General features: G+C 41.6%; 1 protein-coding gene and 1 pseudogene across 4 annotated transcripts in view; one reads left to right on the top strand and one right to left on the bottom strand.

Annotated features, from left to right (window-relative positions):
* LOC307189580 (glycerol-3-phosphate phosphatase-like) overlaps window positions 1-15,892 on the top strand; it is a 228,944-nt pseudogene extending 213,052 nt beyond the window's left edge. Inside the window, exons 4-5 of the transcript XR_013831751.1 lie at window positions 8,360-8,482; window positions 15,420-15,892. The product of XR_013831751.1 is annotated as a glycerol-3-phosphate phosphatase-like (transcript). The remainder of the gene's footprint in view (window positions 1-8,359; window positions 8,483-15,419) is intronic.
* EBF2 (EBF transcription factor 2) overlaps window positions 3,078-23,385 on the bottom strand; it is a 197,569-nt gene continuing 177,261 nt past the window's right edge. For all 3 annotated transcript variants that reach the window (XM_079927902.1, XM_079927900.1, XM_079927901.1), the window contains exons 12-17: window positions 21,415-21,503; window positions 19,796-19,861; window positions 19,535-19,712; window positions 17,013-17,198; window positions 8,849-9,016; window positions 3,078-3,317 (exon numbers count right to left, since the gene is read on the bottom strand). In XM_079927902.1, the coding sequence (XP_079784028.1) occupies window positions 3,286-3,317; window positions 8,849-9,016; window positions 17,013-17,198; window positions 19,535-19,712; window positions 19,796-19,861; window positions 21,415-21,503 (719 nt within the window). In that variant the 3' untranslated portion in view covers window positions 3,078-3,285. The remainder of the gene's footprint in view (window positions 3,318-8,848; window positions 9,017-17,012; window positions 17,199-19,534; window positions 19,713-19,795; window positions 19,862-21,414; window positions 21,504-23,385) is intronic.

The raw sequence follows: 23,385 nt of genomic DNA, 5'->3' as shown, positions 1-23,385 counted from the left end.
CTATGAGAAAATCCCCAAACTTAAGAATAAGTCCCAAACTCAATTTTTTCCACTTCAAAAAAAAAAAAAAAAAAAAAGCCCGGGCTTCCCTGGTGGCGCAGTGGTTAAGAATCCGCCTGCCAATGCAGGGGACACGGGTTCGAGCCCTTGTCTGGGAAGATCCCACATGCCGCGGAGCAACCAAGCCCGTGCGCCACAACTACTGAGCCTGCGCTCTAGAGCCTGTGAGCCACAACTACTGAAGCCCGCGCACCACAACGAAGAGTAGCCCCGCTCGCCGCAACTAGAGAAAGTCCGTGTGCAGCAACAGTGCAGCCAAAAATAAAGTAAATAAAATAAATAATTTTTTTTAAAAAAGGCCAAGTTCCAATTATTTTTACAGTACAAAAATTTTATTTTTTGTTAGGATAATTTAAAGTTTAAAACTGAAGTAGACATATTCATTTTACAAACAAGATATTCTTTCATAAGTAAGACCATTAAAAACAGTAAACAAAAAAGCTGTCTTTACAAAAAGCTCTGTGCATAGCAACTTTATACTGTATATAACTGACAAAGCAAAACGATAAAATGAAACTATACAGTTTGAAAATGAGACCTTACTGTACAAAAGGTAGAGAAGGGGATGGTTTTTAAACCATGCATATTGAAATGTGCAAAGAAAAACTGGGGGAAAATACGATGATATAACAAAAAATGAGATAAATAATGAAGTAAATTGTCCCTTTAAGTGAAAAATCTTAACACAGCTCCTTTTACAAAGATAGGATAGAATTTGTAGTTACCTATAGAAATACTTATTCCAAGTGGCACAAAAATAGCCTGGGACCGGAATGATTTAACAGCAATGACTAAAGAGGACAGAGTAGCTTTGTTTTTAATTTATTAGTACACTAAAAATCATCCTTACACACATTTGTACACTTAAATAGATCTGTCACTGCTGAGGTTCTAGCTGAATGGTCAAGGATGTCTGGTATTTAGTTAAACACATTTTTCGGTGTAAAGCTACCAAGAAATTCTACAATCATTTTGAAGACAGTACTGCACTCATCTTCATGCAAGAGCAAACTTCACAGATTCTAAAAGCGATGCTACTTAAAAAAAAACATTTCCTTATGTTGGATTGGCTCAAATCCAGGTCTAAACATGCTTAATTTTGTTCTGCTTTCACTTTTGGATGGTGATGTTTGTCATCCACACTCTTCCTCTCCCATCAGATTTTTCACTGGGGAAAGTTCTCTTGTGTGTTTCCCTGTATTTTTTTTGGTGCTTTAAGCCCTGACTAGGAGGGACAGGGACGGTCAGCAGGAATTACGAGTATGCCAGGTTTCCAAACCCTTGGATTATCATGTGCGTAGAAATAATATTTGGGTCATATTGGGTAGTTCTAGAATAGATTAAAGGCAAATAAGACCATTGGGGGTTGAATAGGTGTGAGCAAATGGAAGGGAGGCTGAATTTATGAAGTTGTCCAGAATTGGCTCAGATGCACTAAACATGTTTTTCCAGCAGAGCTGCATCAATTTCTAATAGAACCCCAACCAAGAAGCCCAAACTGAAGTCTGTATATAGACTATACTGTGGTGCCAATGAGTCAGCAAGGAGAACCCTGGTCTGGACAAAAATGACATCCTTGTTGGCAATCCAGATAATTCTGGATGCATCTCCAGGATCACACAGGCTTTCAAGACTTTACTCCATGTTAGCAGTTCCTGCAAGGTTTCTCCTGCTAAGAGCTAGTCCCAGAACTTACGAGTGCCTGTTGCAGGCCTGAGGAAATGCGTTGCTTGGAACACAGGTGCCCCTACTCTCTGACCCTGCTAAGAATCTAGGTTTCCATTTCTTTGAAGATCAGAAGAGAGATTAGGGCTTTTAACATGCCTCTTCTGCACCCCATCACATTCTTGCCCGTAAACGGTGTCAAGTTGAATACATATTTTTTTCAAGTGAGTTTAATGCCATGAAAGGGGAGAGCTGCAGCGAGAAGAAAGGATGTGAACATCCTAAGATTGACGATGAAGAGTCCAAGAAACAGAGTCACCGTCTTCAAATCCAGTTTCTGAAGTTCTGTGGGGCTTAAATCTCTGTGCTGAACCACGTAACCAAAGAGGAGGGAGGGAGGGGCTCTGAAAGGGAGATTCCACAGAGGCCACTTGTTTGGGAAAGTCACATGGCTTTGGCTGTCTTTAAGGTGAGACCCGTCTTTCCCTGGGATGCAAAGCCGGGGACACACTAAAACATGGGAGTTCTCTGCACTGCTCAGGGGAGAATGTTGAACGCTAATATAAATTTTAAAAATTATGTATTCACAAAGAGTGAATACCTAAAGGGACATGTAGACTATTTAGAAAGCAGACGGAGCTGGGAGTGGATTGATGGGTTTGAGTATTTGTGTACGTGCATGGACTTGCATCGTTTCTGCATCGGGTGGTTCTACATAAGATACATGTTCTTGCCTGTGGGTCAGTAAAATGATGGAAAAAGAGGGGGATGCGGGATGGGGGATAAGAGTCTAGTAAGTAACTGCAGTAATAATCACACACCTTTTAAACTTGTTACTACATGTTTGCATCACTTCCATTTTACATCAGGAAGAGAAATTCCTCTCTCTTCCAAAAAGGTCTTAATTTCTACCTCTACTTACAATAAGTTACACGTTTATTTATTTAAATAATTGTAAAACATTTTAAAATTTTTCCCTTTTTTTGTTTTTTTTGTTTGTTTGTTTTTTAAAGAGATTAAACTATAAGCAAACACACATACAACAACATTTCATCATTCAATTCAGGTTTCATTTTAAGAAAGTCTTCCATGCTGGTACCCTGTTTTGTTCAATTTTTTTTTCTGCATAAACTAAATTGGTATCTGAAAGGCTTCATAGAAAATAGAAACTTTCAACTTTTTTTTCCTACAAAGAAAAACAAATAGTATCCAAAATATTAAGCATGAATCGTTTGCCAATTTTTTTTCTTAAATATTTTACAAACATAGGAAGGTGGTTCTCATAATGTTCATAACAAAGAATTGCATTTCTGCTCTTAGCACTGACTACGTCAATGACATCTTTTGTCCTTGTTCCCAAGAGGGTCAGTTTGTGTAGTTACCATCAGAGCTACACAAGAAACGTGAGACCAGGTAAGAGGCAGCTCCTTGCAAACCCAGATCTGTCCATCATGTTCACCTGGGGCACAACTTTCCCCAGAGAGCTCCTAGTGCTTTCTTCATTATTGGTCCATCAGAGTAAGCAGTTTTGTGCTATAAGAAAGCAGTTCTTCCTCTTCTTTACATTGGGGGCACGACAAGTCCGGTCATGGCTGCAAGGGAAGAGTGGCACAGGCATGAGACTTAGAGATTCTTTACATTAAGGGCTAGAAACCAGAGAGAGGGGCGGGGCCTGGGATGGACAGTCTGGTACCGTCCAGGGAGATGGTGCCCTCAGCTGATATGGAAACCCATTTTCTCCAGGTCTGGTCTAGCAGACAGCCAATGAGAGGCACCAGAGCCTTACTGAATCACTGAAGCATAAACAACGCTTGTTGAAGTTTTGCTTGGGAGGCCAGAAATTACGTTTTGCTTTACATTAACGGGTTGTACACATGACATAAGAGACATAAACATGTCAACTAAATTGTAATATATGTCTAATATATTTTTCACTCTTAGACTAAAATAATTTCTAGATTATATGGTTGGAAGAGGAAAATATATTCCAGGTGCCAAGCCTATTGAGTTACTTACTAGGCATGGTTTATAACAAATCGGACTTTCTGTCCATCCTAGCTGAAATTGGATGAGTTTTTTTTTTTTCCTAACTAGCTCATCTTCCTTTGGGGCTCACGGCTGTACGTGATGTCCATTCACTAAGGGATGCTGATCCACTGGAACAAAAGACTTAATTGAGTTCCTAATTTGGGAGTCACCCCAATCTCTACTCTTCACCCCCAATCCAAGCGCAGTGTCCAGCGCCCCTCTGTCAAGAGGATACTGCAAATGCCTGTCTGGGTGGCATCAGGTCCAAGGTTTCCCCTCGATATGAGAAATAAAGCAGCATCAGCACAATGTGGAAAACTCACACAGCAAAACGCAACCCTCTGGCCTTGGCTTTCGGGTGATGAACCCATCGAATTTTCACATTCTTGGAAACTGGCAGAACAGTTTCCTTGTGTCCAGACTTCACACTGCATCTAGAATTTGATCCTTTGAGTTTTATTGTCTAAGCCTCATCTAAAGGGCTTATCAAACATCATAGAAGCATTTTGCTGAATGGTGTTCACTAACCTGATAAGCAAATGGACAAAATTCTTCCTGCTTCTTCCAACACGTCTCTCTCTCTCTCCCTCCCTCCTTCCCTCCTCTCTCCCCCCCTCCTTCCGTCCTCTCTCCCCCACCCCTCCCTTCCCCTATCCCTCTCCTCTTCCCTTTTCTCTCCTTGCCAGCCAGTCTTCTCAGGCAAAATTGTCAGCCATCTATTTCCCTGACCATACAGCCTTTATTGAATGTTTGTGAGATCCAGATTAAGGTCTTACACAGCGGCGAGCAAACCCTTAATTATTTTTGCCTGTATTACTATATATTGAATCGATGTAACTTTTCAATAAAGGCAGTTCAATTCTGGACACTCCCCAATGATTTGGAGATATAGCAACCCTGGTAATTATCCCAGAGTGTAGGAGGTATTTTATTTTATTCTTTTTTTTTTTTTTTTCCTGGAGGGAGCTGGAAAACGAATCTGGCACAGTGTATACTATTATCTCGACGATCTATACTCATCAACTGTGAATGCCTGATAAATGAGGTAGAAGGTGGGGAAAATGAACACTGCATGTATAGCTCCCCAGCAGTAGGTTTCGGGCTCACGCTTTCAACTTTAACTTGTCTATTACACTTCAGACTCATCAGCCCCTTCCTTTTCCTGCGTCCTCAGAGAGTTATCTAAGGAGCTTATTAAAAGGGCAGAGCCTCTCCGAGAACAAGATCCACTGCACGACTGAAGAACAGATTTCATGGATTTTCCTTCTCCCTGGTCTCCCACCAGGCACTGCGTGGGCTGCACTCTGCGCCGTGGTGACCCTGACTTTTTGCTTGTAGAAACCGTAGCCAACAGACAGAAAGCAGCAGTTATTTGGGAGAATCCTTAACTGCACTTTGTCCAATTTCTTTTTACCTTTGACATTTCATGGGAATGTAATAATCCCTCTTCGGTCCAGGTGGAAAGGTGGTACGGGCGAACGGTGAAGAGAAGACCTATACTACTTCTGTCCCCAGAGAGACAGCGGGCTGTCGGAGTGCAGGCTCTGGGGTCAAAATGTCTGAGTTCAAGTCATCAGTCACTGGCTGTGTGGCCCTGGGCAAGCTCCTTAACTAAAAATGGTGATGCCAGTATGACCTTCGCCTTTGGGTCGCACGAGAGGCTGGAACGAGATAATTCCTGTAAGGCACTTGGTTCAGCATCTTGCACGTGGGATCAAGGCACAGTCAGCGAGTCTCGGAGAGTGTTGGCTGCACAGTCCCTCTGCAGGTGACTAATACCACCTCAGCTTAGAGCAAGCGGAAAGAAACTCCCTCTCAGCCTGTGATCACCCTCCGCCTCGGGCCACATTTACACCCTCCCACTGTCCCTAAAGAGATGGAGCGTCCTGCCACTCAGCCCCCGTCACCCCGGGATCCCTTCATTCAGTGACTGCAGGCAGCGTATTCAAGGTCAGCGTGGCTCTCTCCCTCTCTGCACCAACGGGACACCTGGTGATGCTGGACCTTGAACTGCTTAGTCACTGGTCCAAAATGAGGAAGAACCAGAGTGAAGGCTTCTGGAAGGCATCCCCTGTCAGCTCTATGTATGAAATGTCCTTCACCTTTCCTACTTCTTCGCACACGTTGCTTCTCAACCACCTTGGGATAGAGCGATCAGTTCTCCTGTTTAACAGGCTAGGAGACTGAGGTTCTCCGATGATAGTGACTGGTAGGGATGCCCTGGTACAGCCTGCAGTGTCTGTTGAAGTCAAGTTCCGTGTTCTTCCCACAGCTGGTAGCCTTTGTGGTTCCCCTCGGAATTCTCTCCTATTTCTCCACACACTACTTTGTATTTTCATAGTTCTTTGTTTTTCAGTCTCCAGCTTCTAATTTAAGTGTTGCTGTCTGCTTCCCCTCCACCGTTTCCTCCTCCATCCCGGCCCCCATCCTTCTCCTCAAGGTTAAAATCACCAGGGCAATTCGGAGGAGTTGTAGGACCTCAGAGAGGCTCAGGACTTCTCAGTGATTCTATAGAAATGAACTAGAGCCCAGGACCTGTGTCCGTGTGTAACCAACTCAGTTGTCACTCCTGCACACACAGTTAAGAATGTGCTGCTCAGACACTCTGTCACTGGTAGTGCCAGAAGCTCGCATGGCTGAGGACCCTAGAGGGGGTCTTCTGGCTATTTCAGCTGCTGCTGCCTCCACCAGGAAACCTTGCTGTGACCACACAGACCGTCCCAGCTCTTTGGGACAACTGCACCCTGACCAGGTGACACTACAGGGGCCCTTGGGCCTGCAGCCACTAGCAGGGTGGGGATTCCAGGCCATGGCTGCCAGTGAAAGCTTTGTCCTGGCCTCCCTGAGGGCTGCAAGCTGGACAGGCCCCACAGATGGGTCTCCCTGGACAGCACAGACCCAGAAGGGTCTGAGTCAACCAGCTCTGCTCCCCTGACTCAGTCCCTGTGTGAGAGAGGGGCTGGGGGAGGGGCGGCAAGTGGCAGTCAAGTTGCACTTTTCTTCCTCCAAGTGAAGCTGAAAATATTTGCAGGAGTTGCCTGGAATGAAGGAAGGGCTGTACCCCTCCTGTTCTCCTCCTGCACCTGCGCTTGCCCTTTGCCCTTAGTCTTTGTTGGGCCTCTCACTCTGCATTTCCCCAACGAAACCTGTGTGGCCCCCACCAGGTTTTAAAAAATTTTTCTTGGAGTTTAGTTGATTTACAATGCTGTGTTAGTTTCTGCTGTACAGCAGAGTGAATCAGTTATACATATACATGTATCCACTCTTTTCGAGGTTCTTTTCCCATATAGGCCATTACAGAGTATTGAGTAGAGTTCCCTGGGCTCTACAGTAGGTCCTTATTAGTTATCTGTTTTATATATAGGAGTGTGTATATGTCAATCCCAATCCCCCAATCTGTCCCTCCTCCCCTTACCCGCTGGTAACCATAAGTTTGTTTTCTACATCTGTGACTCTATTTCTGTTTTGTAGATAGGTACGAGTTCCTTTGTACCCGTTCTTTAGATTCCACATGTAAGCCATATCATACAATATTTGTCTTTCTCTGTCTGACTGACTTCACTCAGTATGACAATCTCTAGGTCCATCCATGTTGCTGCAACCCTGCCAGGTTTAAGGGACGTGACTGAAACCATAGTACTTGGAAAGGGGAGTCATACTGCTGAAGGGGAGATAGGGGAGGGGAACATGCAGCAAAAATTCAGCAATTGTTTCCTATCCCAGTCTGGAGGTGAAGCCATCATGGGAAAAGTTCTGGGCATGTCCCCTAATGACAGGCTAGAAACCACTGGCCTTTGTTGGGAGGTGCGGCAGGTGGAGACGCTCAGCTACAGGCTGAGCCTGTTTCTCTCTGGATCTGACATCTGGATAAAAAGCAAATACATATATATATTTTTTTTTTCATTCAAATATACAGATGTTTCCAACTATTCCCATGCTGGGCGGCATGTAGACCCAGCTGCTTTGTCTAGTTAGAAGCAAAAGAATTTTTAGGGGCTCTTCTGAGGGCTGGGCTTTCAACTCTTATTTCACAGTTTGTCTGTCAAGTCACTTGACTTCAAGGAGGTACCATCGCTCTAATGGTAGGATGTGTCAGGAAGCTGACGTACCTCCCAGAGCCGTGCTTGGCCACAACGGGCGAGTGCACCCTCACGGGTGTCCCCAAAGGCTCGGGAACCCCTGCGCAATCATAAAGCCACTAGGCAGATGCCATTCCAGGGACAGCACAGCCCATTCGAGGCTCTGCTGACCTCAGAGGCTTTGATCCACGAGGGGTTAACCAAACCAAACCTCTGCCCTCTTTGGTTCTATCCAACACTGCTTGTCGTGAATGTTTTCATGTCAAGACGCAGGGAGCTGCCTAAAAATAATGTGGGTCGTTAAGCTCCCTGGCGTTCAGCAGTTTCCAATTTGCTCTTTTGCCATCAGCTGCCTCCCATTCACAATGAGATGATTAGATTCTCATGTACTCATCACATTCGTGCTATGTCATGTCATATTATATTTTAGGACATTGCTCAAAAATGGGTTTGACGGGGGATATTAATGTTGGTTCTTAGATCCAGTATGTCTTTTTTTCTTTCTTCCCTACCCCACCCCTGATCAGGCACCTGCTATCAATTTGACCAGCATGTAACCAGAATTCTCAGAACTTGCTCGTGGCTCCTGACGGATCTTGTCCATTCGTGCCATGGGACTGGGAATGCACTGCAGATGGCAAGCTGATTCGGTAAGCAGTAGTCACCATGTAGCATCTGCTGTGGTTGGCCAGGCACCTTCTGGGAAATAGTGACATGGCCTTGTGAAAAGCAGAGGTCTGGGGAGTCCGATGCTCCTAGAGGGTGTATGTGACCCCACCACAGTTAATTTGTGTCCTTGCAGAGTTGTCCGACTTCTCTGTTATTCCCCCATCTTGCTCTTGGATAGAGAACTAGCCCAGCTGTACAAGTCATTCGGGTCTCATGTTGAAAACACCAAAGCATCTCCTTGTAGGTAAATGACTAGAGATACAGAAGGATGCTGAGCTGTTTGCTCTTACTTTGCGGACCCTGTGGCACACGTATCATGCCGATACCCACGGTGCTACTTTGCTTACCTCTGAATCCATTTCCATTGCCACTGGAGCAAGCAGGTGAAGGGGAGCCTTGGGGCCTGATGACGGGGGCGAAGGCACTCTTCTGTTTGACAGCAGGAAAAACTGAAGAGGAAAATGGGAGGATGGAGGACGTGCTGGAAGATCCAACAGTGGGACTTGATGACATGACTGGAAAGCAAATGCACAATCCTTTTTTAGAAAGAGAAGGATCTAGGAGTTAAGTTCTCTCTTCAGTACATACAACCTCTACACATCGCTTGAGAAATTACGAATTTATTCCAGGCATTGTTCCTGATTCCAGGGATTCAAAAAGAAGTTGAATGTGACAAGGTCCCTGCCCTGTCCCCATGGGAGGAATAAACAAATAAAAAAGACTAATAGGGTCATTGTCCTGTTGGAGGAGTGTCCACGACCCTGAGATGCAGCGGGCAGAGTGCTTTTCTGCCTGGAAGAGTCAGGAAAGTGTCAGCAGGAGGTGAAATTGTGATAGGTCTCAATCTACAAGTAGAAGCTCGACAAGAGAAGGCCAAGACCAACAACTGCAAAATCACCCCGTCTACTAAAAATCAGAAACCTCTTTTTTTACCCTAAAAAGTAGTCCTGTCTGGGAGCCATGTGCTTCCCTGGCAATTCTCAGGGCACCAGAGGTTTGATCTGTCGGGTTGGCATCTTCTCTGAGTGCACCATCTCTATGGGCCACTTCCTCATTAAATGTAAAAGTTTATTAACATTTAAGAGATTACCTCCTTCTTCCTCTACTTTCAGAGCTCCTGGGAAATAAAGCTGCAAGTCAGCCTCCTCTGATGTGATGTGTAGAAAAAAATACCAATATTAACATTAAAGTGACTTAAAGGAAGCCAAAAACTAAGTGTTGTGGATTTCCAGGAAAAACAAAGGCAATTTACACAACGAAGGGCCCCATGTCTTAATGTCAGACACTCCACCAAGTCACATCATACAAGAAGATAATCTCCTCCTAGGTCCAACTTGCTCGAGAAAGGGGTAAACTTGAGTTCACAAGGGTAGAATTGTTCGAGATAGCATTTTATAGTATGAGGTCAAGTTTCAGGGGCTCATTTTAGCATACTGTCCAGAATTCTGAACTGTCCAAGTCACATGACTTGGTAAAAGGATTACTGGAATGTAATGGCAAAGGCCGTGACAAAGGCTAAGAGTGCTGACCTCTACTTCATATCATCAGTGGTCCAGATACTCCACAAAGTAAATCTGAAAGTGAGAACATGAGTGCGAGTTATGGTTCAAAGACCAAGTACGAGGTGAATTGAAGGTCCAGTGTTCTGATATCCTGTGGAAGACTCCATCCCCATTTCCCCCCTCTCCATATAAAGATAGACTTTGGGCTGTGTTCACAAATTGCCTATATAAAGCAATCATACAGCGTACCTCCAATATGATGTCTTTTACAGCCGTACGACAAACCAAAGACTTCAAAAAAAAAGAGCTTTATCTAAAAACTTCTTATCCTGAAGTGGTCCTGATTTAAAGGGCAGTGCAGAAGGAAGCATCCAAATACATCTCGGTCTTTCCACAAGTAATATGAATCAAAAGAAAAAAATGGTGGTATCGATATATATAGAATGAATAAACAAGGTCCTACTGTGTAGCACAGGGAACTACATTCAATATCCTATGATAAACCATAATGGAAAAGAATATGAATAAGAACGTATATATATGTATAACGGAGTCACTTTGCTATACAGCAGTAATTAACACAACATTGTAATTCAACTATATGTCAATAAAAAAGAGAAAAAATTGGAAAGGAGGAAAAAATCCTTAAAGAATCTCATGTAATACTTGAAGATGCAAATGAAGAAGAAATCTGGCTAATTCACTGTTGCTATGGGAGAGGATACAGGTTTAAGCACTGAGAATGGATCTTATTCATAGTTCCAAGTCAATCTCCTCTTCTAGCCTTGGTTTTAGCGTCAGTGAAATGTGTGTGTGTGAGCAGGGTGGGTGGGTGAGTCCTCTCCTCTTTCTGTAAGGCACAGAATCAGAGGCCAAAGGAACGCTGAGAATCAGGAGCCCCTGATTCTGCCCACCATGAAATCTTTGCCATACTATGTGATCCATGCGAGCACCAGAATGGCACCTTGGTTTCTGAGTCTGCAATAGCAGAATCTCCCCTCATACACCATGATAGAGGAGGGTTTTTATAATGTGAATTAGACACACACACACACACACACACACACACACACACACACACACACACTCAATTCCATGTATATTCAGCATATGACTCACTTCTACAAATACTTCTTTTTTAGTAACAGATCTAAAAGCATGCTCATTAGCATGGCCACCACCTCTCAGTGGGAAAGGAGTCACTTCAGGCTTCACCAGGTGGTGTAAAAGAATTGTTACAGAGCTGAATAAGCACAGAGCTGTAACATGCCCATTTAAAATATTTTTAACAGAATTTTTGTAAAATGTCAAATTACATCCAAATTTAAAATTTAGTGCGGCTATAATAAAACGCCTAAAGGAAATTTTAATCTGTGTGTGTCAACAAACATAACGTCTAGATTTATCTATTTAAAACAACCACCACACTGTTAGAGCCAGAAAGTTTTGTTAAAAAAAATTTTTTTAAGGAGGCATTTGTCTTAACAGATATTAAAACTTATGATAAGCCTACACAAATGAAATCAGTGTTATACTAGCATAGAAATAGGCAGACAAATCCTTGGCGAAAATAGAGTCCAGAAACAGACCTGAGTGTACATGAGAATTAGAACTTAATAAAGGTGACATTTCAAATTAGTTGGGAAATAAACACATGGGAACAATACGCTAGCCATTTAGAGACAAAATTTAGAGTGCTTCCTCGTGTTAAACACGAAAGTAAATCTAAGTGGATTAAACAGTTATTTGTAAAAGCAAAATTATGAAGGAGCTAGTAGAAAAATTAGGAAGTTATGTAATTTGCCTAATCCTTTCAACCCCCAAACCTAAACAGAACATCGTAAGACATGACAAAAATATTTCTATAACACATACAGAAAAGGCAAATGACAAATTAGGAAAAATATCTGTCATCATTATTTAGATATATTCAGATTCTCAGTAGCTAATAAGTTTTTATAAATTAATCAGAGAACATCCCACTAGAAAAATGGGCAAGGGAAGTGAAAAGGAATGTCACAGAAGGAAAACTGAAAATGACCAAAAGGCCTTTATAGACCTATAAATGGTCAAACCGATTAGTAATCATATGTAAATTAAAACAGTAATGAGATGTTATTTTCCACTTGCCAAATTGATAAAGATTAAGAAAAACTTAAGAGGGCGGGGAAACAGATACTATTCCTTTTCTAAGGGGAGTACTAACCTCTCTGGAGGGACATCAATAATATGTATCAAAGTATTTGAAAATGTGCATATTTTTAACCCGGTAATTTAATTTCTAGAAATTAATCCCAAGGAGATAATCATAAATGTGCAAAAAAAAAAAAATCCAAGGGCGTTTTTATAGTCTTGAAAAACTGGGAAATAAGTGAAGTGACCAGCAATAGGGTAAACTATATTAGGTCCATAAAATGGACCACTATGCAAACATTAAAACTAATATTGGAGAAGAATATTTAATGGCATGGAAAGATACACCTCCTCAGATGAGTAAAGCAGATTACATAATAACACAGACAATGAGCCCACTTTTAGTTTTTTAAAAATACACAAAGAAAAAGTCTAGAAGGATGTGATACACATCCAAATTTTTAATGACGATATCTGGCTGACAGAATTGTGAAGAGTCTTACATTTCTTTCTCTCACTTGTCTGTATTTTCAAAATTTCCTACAATGACCGTATATTACTTTTGATGTAGCAGAAAGCAGCAAAAGCTGTTAAAAGAAACAAACGGAAAATCTCTGCTTCTTTGGGAAAAAAGAATATAATCCTGAGCAATAGGCATTATAGCTTTCCTGGACGTTAATGTGCCTCTTTGATCTAAGGCTTAACTGCCTGTAAACAAGGTTGTCTGTTAACCGTTCTTTCACAGATTCCTGGGAGAAGCTCGTTGACTGTAGTTAACTTTGCAATGCAAACGCCACTCCTCATGTCTGTTCTCCGTTCTTAGGACACAGGCCTGCACTGATGGATTTTTATGGCGCCTAGCTTCGTATCTGTGACTGAGAATTTTGCCATCTTTCTTCTGCTCTCTTCTTCATTGATCTTATGGCTGAAACCCATCAGCTGTGCATCAGAGCAGACGCTGTAATTTTCAGGATGTATCTATCCATAACTGCAAGGCTATACTTTAAAAGTTAACCGTGGTTATCTCTGCATAGAAACAGTGTCATTTTTCTTTTCTTTTTTACATAGGCGTGCTTTTCAATGCGCCTACAGTGAGAATGTTACAATTGTCATAGGATATTTTTTTTTTCCTTTCTGAAGAAGAAGACAATAGAAATACACCAAAATATTAACAAGGTGTTTTTTTACGATGGGAGTGTACTTTCTTTTAAAAACTATTTCCACATGTTCTAAATGTTCTACCATAATCATTTAACACTCGACAACAGAAAACGTCTTGATATTTATTTTTGAAAACATGAAAATATTGAGGCCTGGGACAGACTCTAAGACTATATAACTGAAGTAGGAATCCCTGAGGCCAGGGATGAAGGATTCTGTCTGTATGGATCCTGTTCCAAACTTTGCATGTGCTTGGTGGCTATTCTACTTTGGAAGAAGTGGTCCCTTGGGTGTTGCAGGCTTGTTGAGTAGAACATCTTTGGGGACACCAGCGTGTACTGTTTTAGGAAAGTGGATCACACATACTTGAAAATTTCTCCGGACACCTCTCTCTGTGGATAGAGGCCAAAGTAAAGGCAAGCACTTCTAGCCCAGAAATCTCTGTGAACATGGGAGTTAAGGAAAAACCACTTTTCTTCTTCTAAGGATTGATTGGCTTTGCACCGTCCCAGCTGGAACTCACCAGGCACACATCCTCCTTTGCATCGAGCCATTGCATTTGTTGGCGCTAAGGGGTCTGTCAGCGTTTCATTATAACCTCCTATTGTCAGGGGTTTAGAATTCAGCCATAAAAACTTGCACTGAGCTGGAACTTGGCACATACTGCTACCGCCAGGAAGTGAAGTTTGTATGTGGAATTGAAAAAACATCTGTTTGGCCATTTTTGAAGTGGTGTGAGAGCAAAAACAGTAAAGATGCAGGTTTTTGATACTCTGCGTTGGCCGTCATGCAAGTCAACTTGACTGAGAGGTTTGACTTTATTTCTTTTTAACGTCTCTGGCAAGTGATTGCTCCGTGGCATGGCCCAGCCACATCAGACTAGTTTAAAAAATAAAATGAAAAATCAGAGAAGGGTGTTTTCAGACACAAGCAACTGAACTGATGAAATGGTATCCCCCTGAGCTTTTTAATTTTTTTAATTTAAAACAATTTTTTTGTATTTCCCAGAGAATTTGAGACTTAGCTGGGTAGAAATACAGGTCACGTGCTATTGTAATGAACTCCATAGGGTATTCAGTATTTTTGCAGTAGGGGATTTTATTGTAATGAATGCACTGTTTGGAATTCCAGTCCCAGTCTGCAATTCCTTCAGACCGTTCCTCAGAAAAGGAAGGTGCAAGGGGTCTCACAGACCCAGCAGGAAACAAGAGGACATTCTCTGCTGTGTTTCCCACTCCCTCTGGGCAGGGTACCTTCCTCTTTCTATTTTGTGCATGCTCTCTTGTTTTAATGGGTGACTTGAAGACAGGGTGTTACTGTTTTTCTTATGGCAGTGGGATTGACTGATCAAGAAAGGGTAGTGGAAGGAAGTTGTCACTTGCTGGAGTGGGAAGTGTCCCTTTCTACCGAATGAATTATCTAGTAAGAAACATCAAGCCATCCACACCAGATGGGCAATTTCATTCATCCATTCACTCTCTCTCTGTCTCTCTCTTTCTCTCTGTCTCTCCACCCACACCCCACCCACTCCTTCCTGTCTTTTTTTTCTCTCTCCCTCACCCATCACCACACTAAACACTATATTGTTATATTAACCATTTTTGATCTACAAAACTGAGAATTTCACATGGTTCAACCATGTATGTATGATTGAACATATGAAATTACACATTTTGGAAATAAAGCAGAGGTGGTTTCATACGGCTCAGCCTAATAATGTGTTGTAAAGACATGAGATATTTTTAATATTACTGAATAATTTAAAAACATGATATCCTGAATCTGATGACATATGATCTAGCCACATTTTTACTGTTTATTGGCAATGAACCCTTGAGTAAGTCATTTAATAACCCTTCATATCTTAGAAGGGAAAATGATGATGATACTAGTATAATAAATTATATTAATAAATATATAAACATGTAAATTATATACATAATAAATTATTATGATTATTATATCCATATTATATGGTTGTGAGGATCTGATTGGACTCTATGTGTGAACATGCTTTTTAAGCTGTAAGGTAGAATGTGGCTGTAAATTACTCTTACTGTTGTGACCGTTATCATGTGACATTATTTACACAATGGCTCTTTTGTCCTTGTATCACTTGCAGGGGCTATTGAAGACGTGGTCCCTTCTGCACATAGGATACCCTCTCCACAAGAATGCATGGGAGAAATCTCTCCAAGGTCTCAGCCACAGAAAAATCAGGTTTCTCTTGAGCGGCTGCTACTACTACAACTATTGCTACTACTAATAATGTGTGGACATAAAATTTTATAACAAATAGTGTTTGTCTCTTTGCTTTACCATCTTGGAAGCCTCCGAACCAAATTAATGACTCCCTTGAATAGACCAGACGGCATCCATTCTAACCCTTGGATTCATCTCATTTTCTGATACATATTTTTTTCTTTTATGTTTCTCATAGTCTCTCTCTATTTTACACTTTCATGCTGCCCATCTGACTATTAATATTCCCCCAGAACATTTTTGGAACAAGAGAAGGTTAAAAACAAGTAAGTAAGTAAGTAAATAAATAAATAAAGCAAGCAACAGTTTGTTTTCCTCGGTCCCTCTGATCTCATTGATCTAATTGGCCATCTGACAGGACACCATGAAGAACGCATGTCTTTGCAGCAACGAGATTTGTCCTGGGAGAACCAACCTCTGCTGCTTGGCTACTATATCTTCACCACACTTAGTATGAGTGTTGAGTGTAATGAATTGAACAGATAACCCAGAAGTAACTCCTGGATGTGTGTCCCCAGGGAACCACAGGCCCAAAGGCTGAGAGCAGTGGCCTCCAGACCCTTGGCACCACTTCCCGAGCTGCGGTAGAAATGGCCTTGACTCCCCCTTGTTCCTGGCACGAGGGAACCGCTCTGGGCAGCAGGGCCTTGCAGCAAGGTACAGCATTTCAAGGACACTCCGCTCAATCACTCAGCCTCTCCACGGTGGCTTCTCCCCCAGCCTGAAATAGTCCTTAAGTAGCCTCATCTTCTCTGAGGCTCCTGGCCTCACTGTGCGAGGTCCCAGCTTAGCCCCCAAAGCCACCTGAACGAGCTTTCGTAACTTCCGAGAACGTCTAGCTTGCTGCTAGCCCACAGATTAGGACTAAGAGCCTCTGTCCCCATATATTACACTGTCACCGGCAGTCAAGTTCCGTCTCTCTGGAGGTACGTAAGGGAGGGGAGAGCCATGTAACAAAGTGAAAAGGGAGATGGTGTGTTACACAGAATAACCTGGAGTCATCAACTGTGTGTCCAGATTCTTGTCCTTCTCCACTCTAGCTGTCTGATCTTGCACAAGTCAGTTAACTGCTGGACACCTAAACTTCCTTGCCTATACTGACCTCAGAGAATTCTTGTGAAGAGTAAATGAAACACTACATCTGAAAGTGCCTAATGAAGAGTGTACAGAATGTTAACTGAGTTGGAATCTTAATTCCTTGCTCTCATCTACACAAGCCACATCTATTGTTTCCCTGTAAAAAGGGAATCGTTTCACTCCTCTTCTCTCCCTTGAAAAGCTTTGAGTAACCAGATGAGCCCAAGTCCACTCAAGGAAAAGTACAAAAGGCAGGAAGGACCACTCCTCCGTGAGTCAGTAAGATGCTGGAATGCTACTCTCCCTCAAAAGGCTGAAGAGTAAAACCCAGGGATAGAGAGACAGGGAGAGCTGGAGGGATGGACAGGGCACTTACTTCCATAAGGGGAGCCTGTGGGGGAGCCGTTTAGAAATCCTGGAGATCCTGGGACACCCAGGTTGGCCATAGGGACGTTGCTGTAGCCGTTCATACTGTTACTGGAGGTGCTGTAGTTAGACTGCTGAGGGGTAGAGCTGGAAGAGTAGCCCCGCGGAGAGATGCTGCTTGTGTTGCGGATGTATCCTGGACAACAGAGAGAAAGCGCAGATAAATGAACCCGTACACACACACCCACACACACACACACACCCACACACACCAAATATGGCAGCATAGGTCCACATGGCCCCCAGTCTACACACACACACACACACACACACACACACACACACACACCAAATATGGCAGCATAGGTCCACATGGCCCCCAGTCTATAGAATTCCAAGTTGACTGTGGGCTGTAGTGCAAAAGTCTGCAGTTTGTCTTCACACTTTTTATACCTTCCTGTCTCTTCCCCATCTCGCACAAAACCATATCCCTGTAATTCCCCCCTTCCTCCTCTTTCCCATTGGCAGTCAACATCTCCAACTCACACCAAGGAGTGAATGACTAACGGCAGTGACATCTCCCAAATCCTACTTCATGTAACGCTAGAGCCCTCTGAGATACTGATGGGTATCACTGAGAAAAGCGTTCTGTGGTCAAATAAAGCTTGGCAGATGGTGCGTACCGTAGCGTATTGAAGATTCGTATATGAAGGGCCTGGAGAATGAATAAACCGGTTTAACTTTGCTAACCTAGTGTTTCCCAAATTTAACATAACATAGCATCTTTTCTGGGTGTGATGGGGAAAAGGCATCCTGATAACATTTCAAGAGGCACTAGCACTCTGAAGATCACAGCTATAGAAGTCTGAAGTTGTTACCATGCCCTGCTGGGTGGGGTGGGGAACATTTTCGTTTAAAATGCATTGATAAGTTCATCTAAATGGGCTGTTCTTTCGAAATAATGCCCTTTGCAGCAACATGGATAACACCAGAGCTTATCATACTAAGTGAAGTAAGTTGGAAAGAGAAAGACAAATACCATATGATATCACTTATATGTGGAATCTAAAATATGACACAAATGAACCAATCTGGGAAACAGAAAGAGACTCACAGACACAGAGAACAGACTTGTGGTTACCAAGGTGGAGGGGAAGTAGGGGAAGGGATGGTTGGGAGTTTGGGGGTAATAGACTCAAACTGTTACATTTAGAATGGATAAACAACAAGGTCCTACTGTAGAGCACATGGAACTATATCCAATCCCCTGGGATAAACCATAATGGAAAAGAATATAAAAAAGAATGTACCTATGTGTATAACTGAGTCATTTTTCTGTACAGCAGAAATTAATGCCACATTGTAAATCAACTACACTTCAATTTAAAAAAATAAGTTAAAAAAATAAATAAATGGGCTGTTCTTTGACCAAAGACTCGGAAGCATCCGCAATTGAATGCACGGAGATCCAGTCCAGAGTGGGATGAGTCCTCCCCACACTTCTGAAACCCCAGCACAGAGACCTCACCTAATCTATCCTGAAATAACCACGTAGGATAACTGTCTCTAAAGCTATTTAAGAAATGACCCAAATTTAGGGGAAAAAAAAAAAAGGTAATAATATGTCCCACCCATCTTTCTGTAAGAAGAACTCACCCTGAGCATGAGACTGAGGAATTCCCTTGCAATGGATGATAGAATTAGAAATAAAACTATCCCAAGGTGAGGTACATCAGCAGAAACATTTACTCCTTTTAAAACATGATTTATGATAAATTTAGCACCTTAATAAAATCAACCTCAATGACAAAAACCTTTACTCAATACGCTTTACGTGTAGAAGCACTGTTAACTGTGTTGCTGTATTTATATATTTGTATACATTTGCATATATGTATATATGAGATAATACACAAATAGAAGTTACCAAACTAAGCCATTCACCCTTGGCACTAGGAATTTGGGTGTAATTAACAAGAATAGCAATAACTCAGCTCCTTTCCATTATTCAGTTTGATGACCACAATAGCAGAAGTGTAGATTTTATTCAAACAATACCCGTAAATCTAGTTTTAGTAAGCCTAAACTCTTCTAAATTCACAATACTTAAATGTTTCCAGTTAAAGGATTCTGCCAGGTACCTAAAGAGCTCAAAATCTAACAATACACCTAATGTTGAGATAATCCAATGACTGCATTGCTTATCTGGGACACACTCTTTTTTGTTTGTTTTTGCAGTACGCAGGCCTCTCACTGCTGTGGCCTCTCCCATTGCGGAGCACAGGCTCCGGACGCGCAGGCTCAGCGGCCATGGCTCACCGGCCCAGCCGCTCCGCGGCATGTGGGATCTTCCCGGACCGGGGCACGAACCCGCGTCCCCTGCGATGGCAGGTGGACTCTCAACCACTGCGCCACCAGGGAAGCCCTGGGACACACTCTTATAAGAATCAAGCTTTAACTCCTTCCACTCCAGCAGAACCAGCCTTTTAAATGTATAAGATGTTTGCCTTTTGACTCTGAGAAAGGTAGTACCTTGATTATTTCCCTGTGTTGACTCTGAGATGCTGACCCCAAGCTGGCTGCCATAAGAATTGATGCCCATCATGCCACTGTGAGCTGGAGAGCTGGAGAGAGCTGGGATCTGGCTGGGATTCCTGGGGACACTGTACAGGGCTTCAGCAATATCTGCGGCACGCTTCAAAATGATGTCCTACAAAGTGGCAGGTTGAGGTGAATGTTTTTATCGAGCAATAAGAGTTGAACTCAAGAGAGTGCAAAGTGGGAGCACCTAACCTGGTTATTGTGTGGTGTCCCATAGAGCGCCTCCACCAGATCTGCAGCTCTTTTCAACAGCATTTCCTAGAAAAAGAAAAGAAAGGGTGGGATATAAGCAAAGGTAAAACCCAAAATGGCCAACACAAAGGAAAATTACGTATAAAAATCGAAAGTCCAGGCATCCCCCTAAAGTGTAAGTAACTAGCCAAGAGGTCCTATATTTGGTTTGACAGGTAGAATATGATCACACGCATGAATCCCCCTATAAATGCATATCTATGTGAAATACTTCTCGATAAAAGGGCTCCACAAATAGCTTGGCTACCAAAACAAAACACAACCAAATTAAGGGTAAAGTTGGCTAAAATTAATAACGTCATGGGAGTTCCATTAAAAACTACTTACAGACCATTCCATTAAAAAAATCTGGTATTCTAATTAACCAAATAGTCTCAAAATGATTGATTGACCTGAGCTTAGCTGCCTGCCAAGGAGTTGTCCAGAGTACTGAAATTATCCTGGCAATGCCTTCTGCAAAATTTTACTCTAATAAAGATGAATTCTTTCAGTAATATTTCCCCCTGTTCACTTTAACCAGAGAGAATTAGTAATCAGTAATCCCTTTCCTCTCATTTTGTCTTTTCCACCTTCTGTTTTTAACAGCCTTTTAAATTGCTATTAACCTACTTTCTGGATATCATCTAATTTAATGGTGGGGCTGGGGATTTTTCCAAGAGGAAAACAAAGGTGCTATGCAGAAGCAACTGCGGTACTTGAATTTCACTCACACTACAGAAAAGAGAACATGGCATTTTATAATGTATGTACTTAAAATGTAAATAAAATGTTAAAATTTCGTAATTTCTCATTAATTAATACCTAATAAATTGACTTTTTTTTTTTTTTTTTTTTGCGGTACGCGGGCCTCTCACTGTTGTGGCCTCTCCCATTGCGGAGCACAGGCTCCGGACGCGCAGGCTCAGCGGCCACGGCTCACGGGCCCAGCCGCTCCGCGGCATGTGGGATCTTCCCGGACCGGGGTACAAACCCGTGTCCCCTGCATTGGCAGGCGGACTCTCAAGCACTGCGCCACCAGGGAAGCCCTGACATATTTTTAAATAAAGAAAGCTAAAATAATGGGCCAGATTCACTATATAATTTTTGTGAGCAAGTTCATTTGAAACAGATACATTTCATAGAAATTATATATGGATGTGTTTTTCACTTCCTTAAATATCTGTGTACGTACTAGGCCTTCAGTGAATACTTGATTGTGGATTACTATGTCCTTGTAATTACGGGTAAACAAAATTACGTTTAAATACAAAGGAATGGGAACTTATACTTTTAAGCAATTATATAATTATTTATTTTCATAAAGTTGGCAATGTTTTATAAGCTGAATAATTGTAGTGTGTTTGTTTCATAGGCCCAACTTTTCAGATTTCATACTTCCTCAGAGATTGACCATAACATAGTTCACAGTTAGTAGATATTTTATGCGCATCTTGTATCTCCAGCTTAGCCAAATTTCAATGCCTAATTTAATTTTAAAGAGACTTAAGTCGCTAGATTTATCTAAGTTTGCTGAAATTCTCCAAGAAGGTTTTCACGTATCATTTTCCAAAGCATTTTACCTTAGCTAATCTCTCAGGATCTCCAGGATGCCTTGGGATGACTTTCTGCAGTCTCTGAAAGCCATAGTCTATGGTGGGTTCATTTAATGCTGAAAAACAAAAGTCTTCTTTTTGAGTATGTAAACTGGCCATAAAGCAAAGCTTCTAATTAAGTCTGCCATGGGTAATAGAAAGGTCTCCAAATTTCAGGATTATTATAATTATTTTATCATTTCTGCCTTAAGTACACACACTTATCATTCTCTGCTCACTCCCAAATAATCAGAAACATTACACAATCAACCATATCCCATCCCAGTTTCTTCGGAAGACGATAAAGTACCTTTACATGCTTTTCCCTTCTTCCCTCTTTGCCTCCTTCCCCAGTATACCTTCATCATCTAGTAATTCTTCTCCTAAACATCACTTTTTCTTAATCATGCTCTTAAATATTTACGTTCATACATATATAAACCTTCTGTGAGTTTATTCTCATAAAACTCTCTTCTTATGCATAATAGACTTTCAGAATTTTCAATTATGTTTTGTTACACATACATTCACTTCATGTCAGGCTTCACCAGATACTGCCAAGTTCCATAGGAGCAGAATTCACACTTATTCTGTTTTGCCACTGTGTTCTCATTGTTGGAGACAGAGCCTGGCACATAATAGGCACTTCGTGTCAGCAATTGTAAAATGAGTGAGTGAGGGAATGAATGAATGAAGGACCTATTTTGGCATTTCTACTGTGCTAAAGAGTTTTGGGGGTTGATTCCTTTATCCTTCTTTCCTCTCCCCCTTTACTTTTTAAAATTTTGTTGCTTATATTTTATGGTTTTAAAATTAATACACGATCAAAGTAAAGAAAAAAGATATAAAGGGTAAAATAATAATCACCTGCACTCCCATTAGGCAGCAGTAAACACAGGAGGGTGTATTTCCTTTTTAATCTTACTTTTTTTTTTTTCCGGTACGCGGGCCTCTCACTGTCGTGGCCTCTCCTGTTGTGGAGCACAGGCTCCGGACGCGTAGGCTCAGCGGCCATGGCTCACGGGCCCAGCCGCTCCGCGGCATGTGGGATCTTCCCGGACCGGGGCACGAACCCGCGTCCCCTGCATCGGCAGGCGGACTCTCAACCACTGCGCCACCAGGGAAGCCCAATCTTACTTTTTGCGTATATGTTTTATAAATATTTTTTCTTTTATTTGAACTCTCAAAGCAACACCTTTTATTTAAAGAAATTATTTAAATTTTTAAATATAGAAGCAAAGATAAAATCATCCATAATCTCACCATTTTAGAGATGATCTGGGTTGACATTTTTGCTTATATCCTCCAAGATTTAAACACACACACGTACTTAAAATTATTCAGAGCATACTATTCACACCATTCCATAACCTACTTTTTATCCATTTAAAAATATATCAAATTTTCCCCCAGGTCATTAAATATTCTTTTATAACATTATTTAAAATTCCTGCATATTTTTCCATGACATGGTCTATAATTTATTTAAATGGCTTCCTAATGTTTGGCATTTAATGTGGTCCTAATTTCTCACTATTATAAAAATCAGAGCAAAAATTATCCTTTGTGCATAACTTTAATTCTTTCGATTGGAAAATTCTAAGAATTAGAATTACCAGAGAAAAAATTATGATTTATATTTAAGGCCTTTCACACATACTGTCAAACCACTCCTCAGAAGAACATATAAATTTATACTCCCTCCAGCAAGGCATGTGGTCATTTTAACTTACATTTCTTTATTCATCAGTGAGGCTGACATTTTTTTCTTATACTTGCTGATCATTTTAATTTTTTCTTTTATGAACTGCTTATAATACTTTCTGCACTCTTTTCTATTGAGAATTAGGCCTTTTTTTTTTACTTGTAAAAACACTTCACATATTAATACTTTTAACACTCTGTCACCATGTTACAACATTATGTCCAAATCTGTCCTTAGGTATTACAGGTAGAAAG

Source organism: Stenella coeruleoalba, assembly GCF_951394435.1.
Source record: "Stenella coeruleoalba genome assembly, chromosome: 7".
Taxonomy (NCBI): domain Eukaryota; kingdom Metazoa; phylum Chordata; class Mammalia; order Artiodactyla; family Delphinidae; genus Stenella; species Stenella coeruleoalba.
Note: the sequence above shows the minus strand (reverse complement) of the source record. Positions and strands in the feature narration are given on the sequence as shown.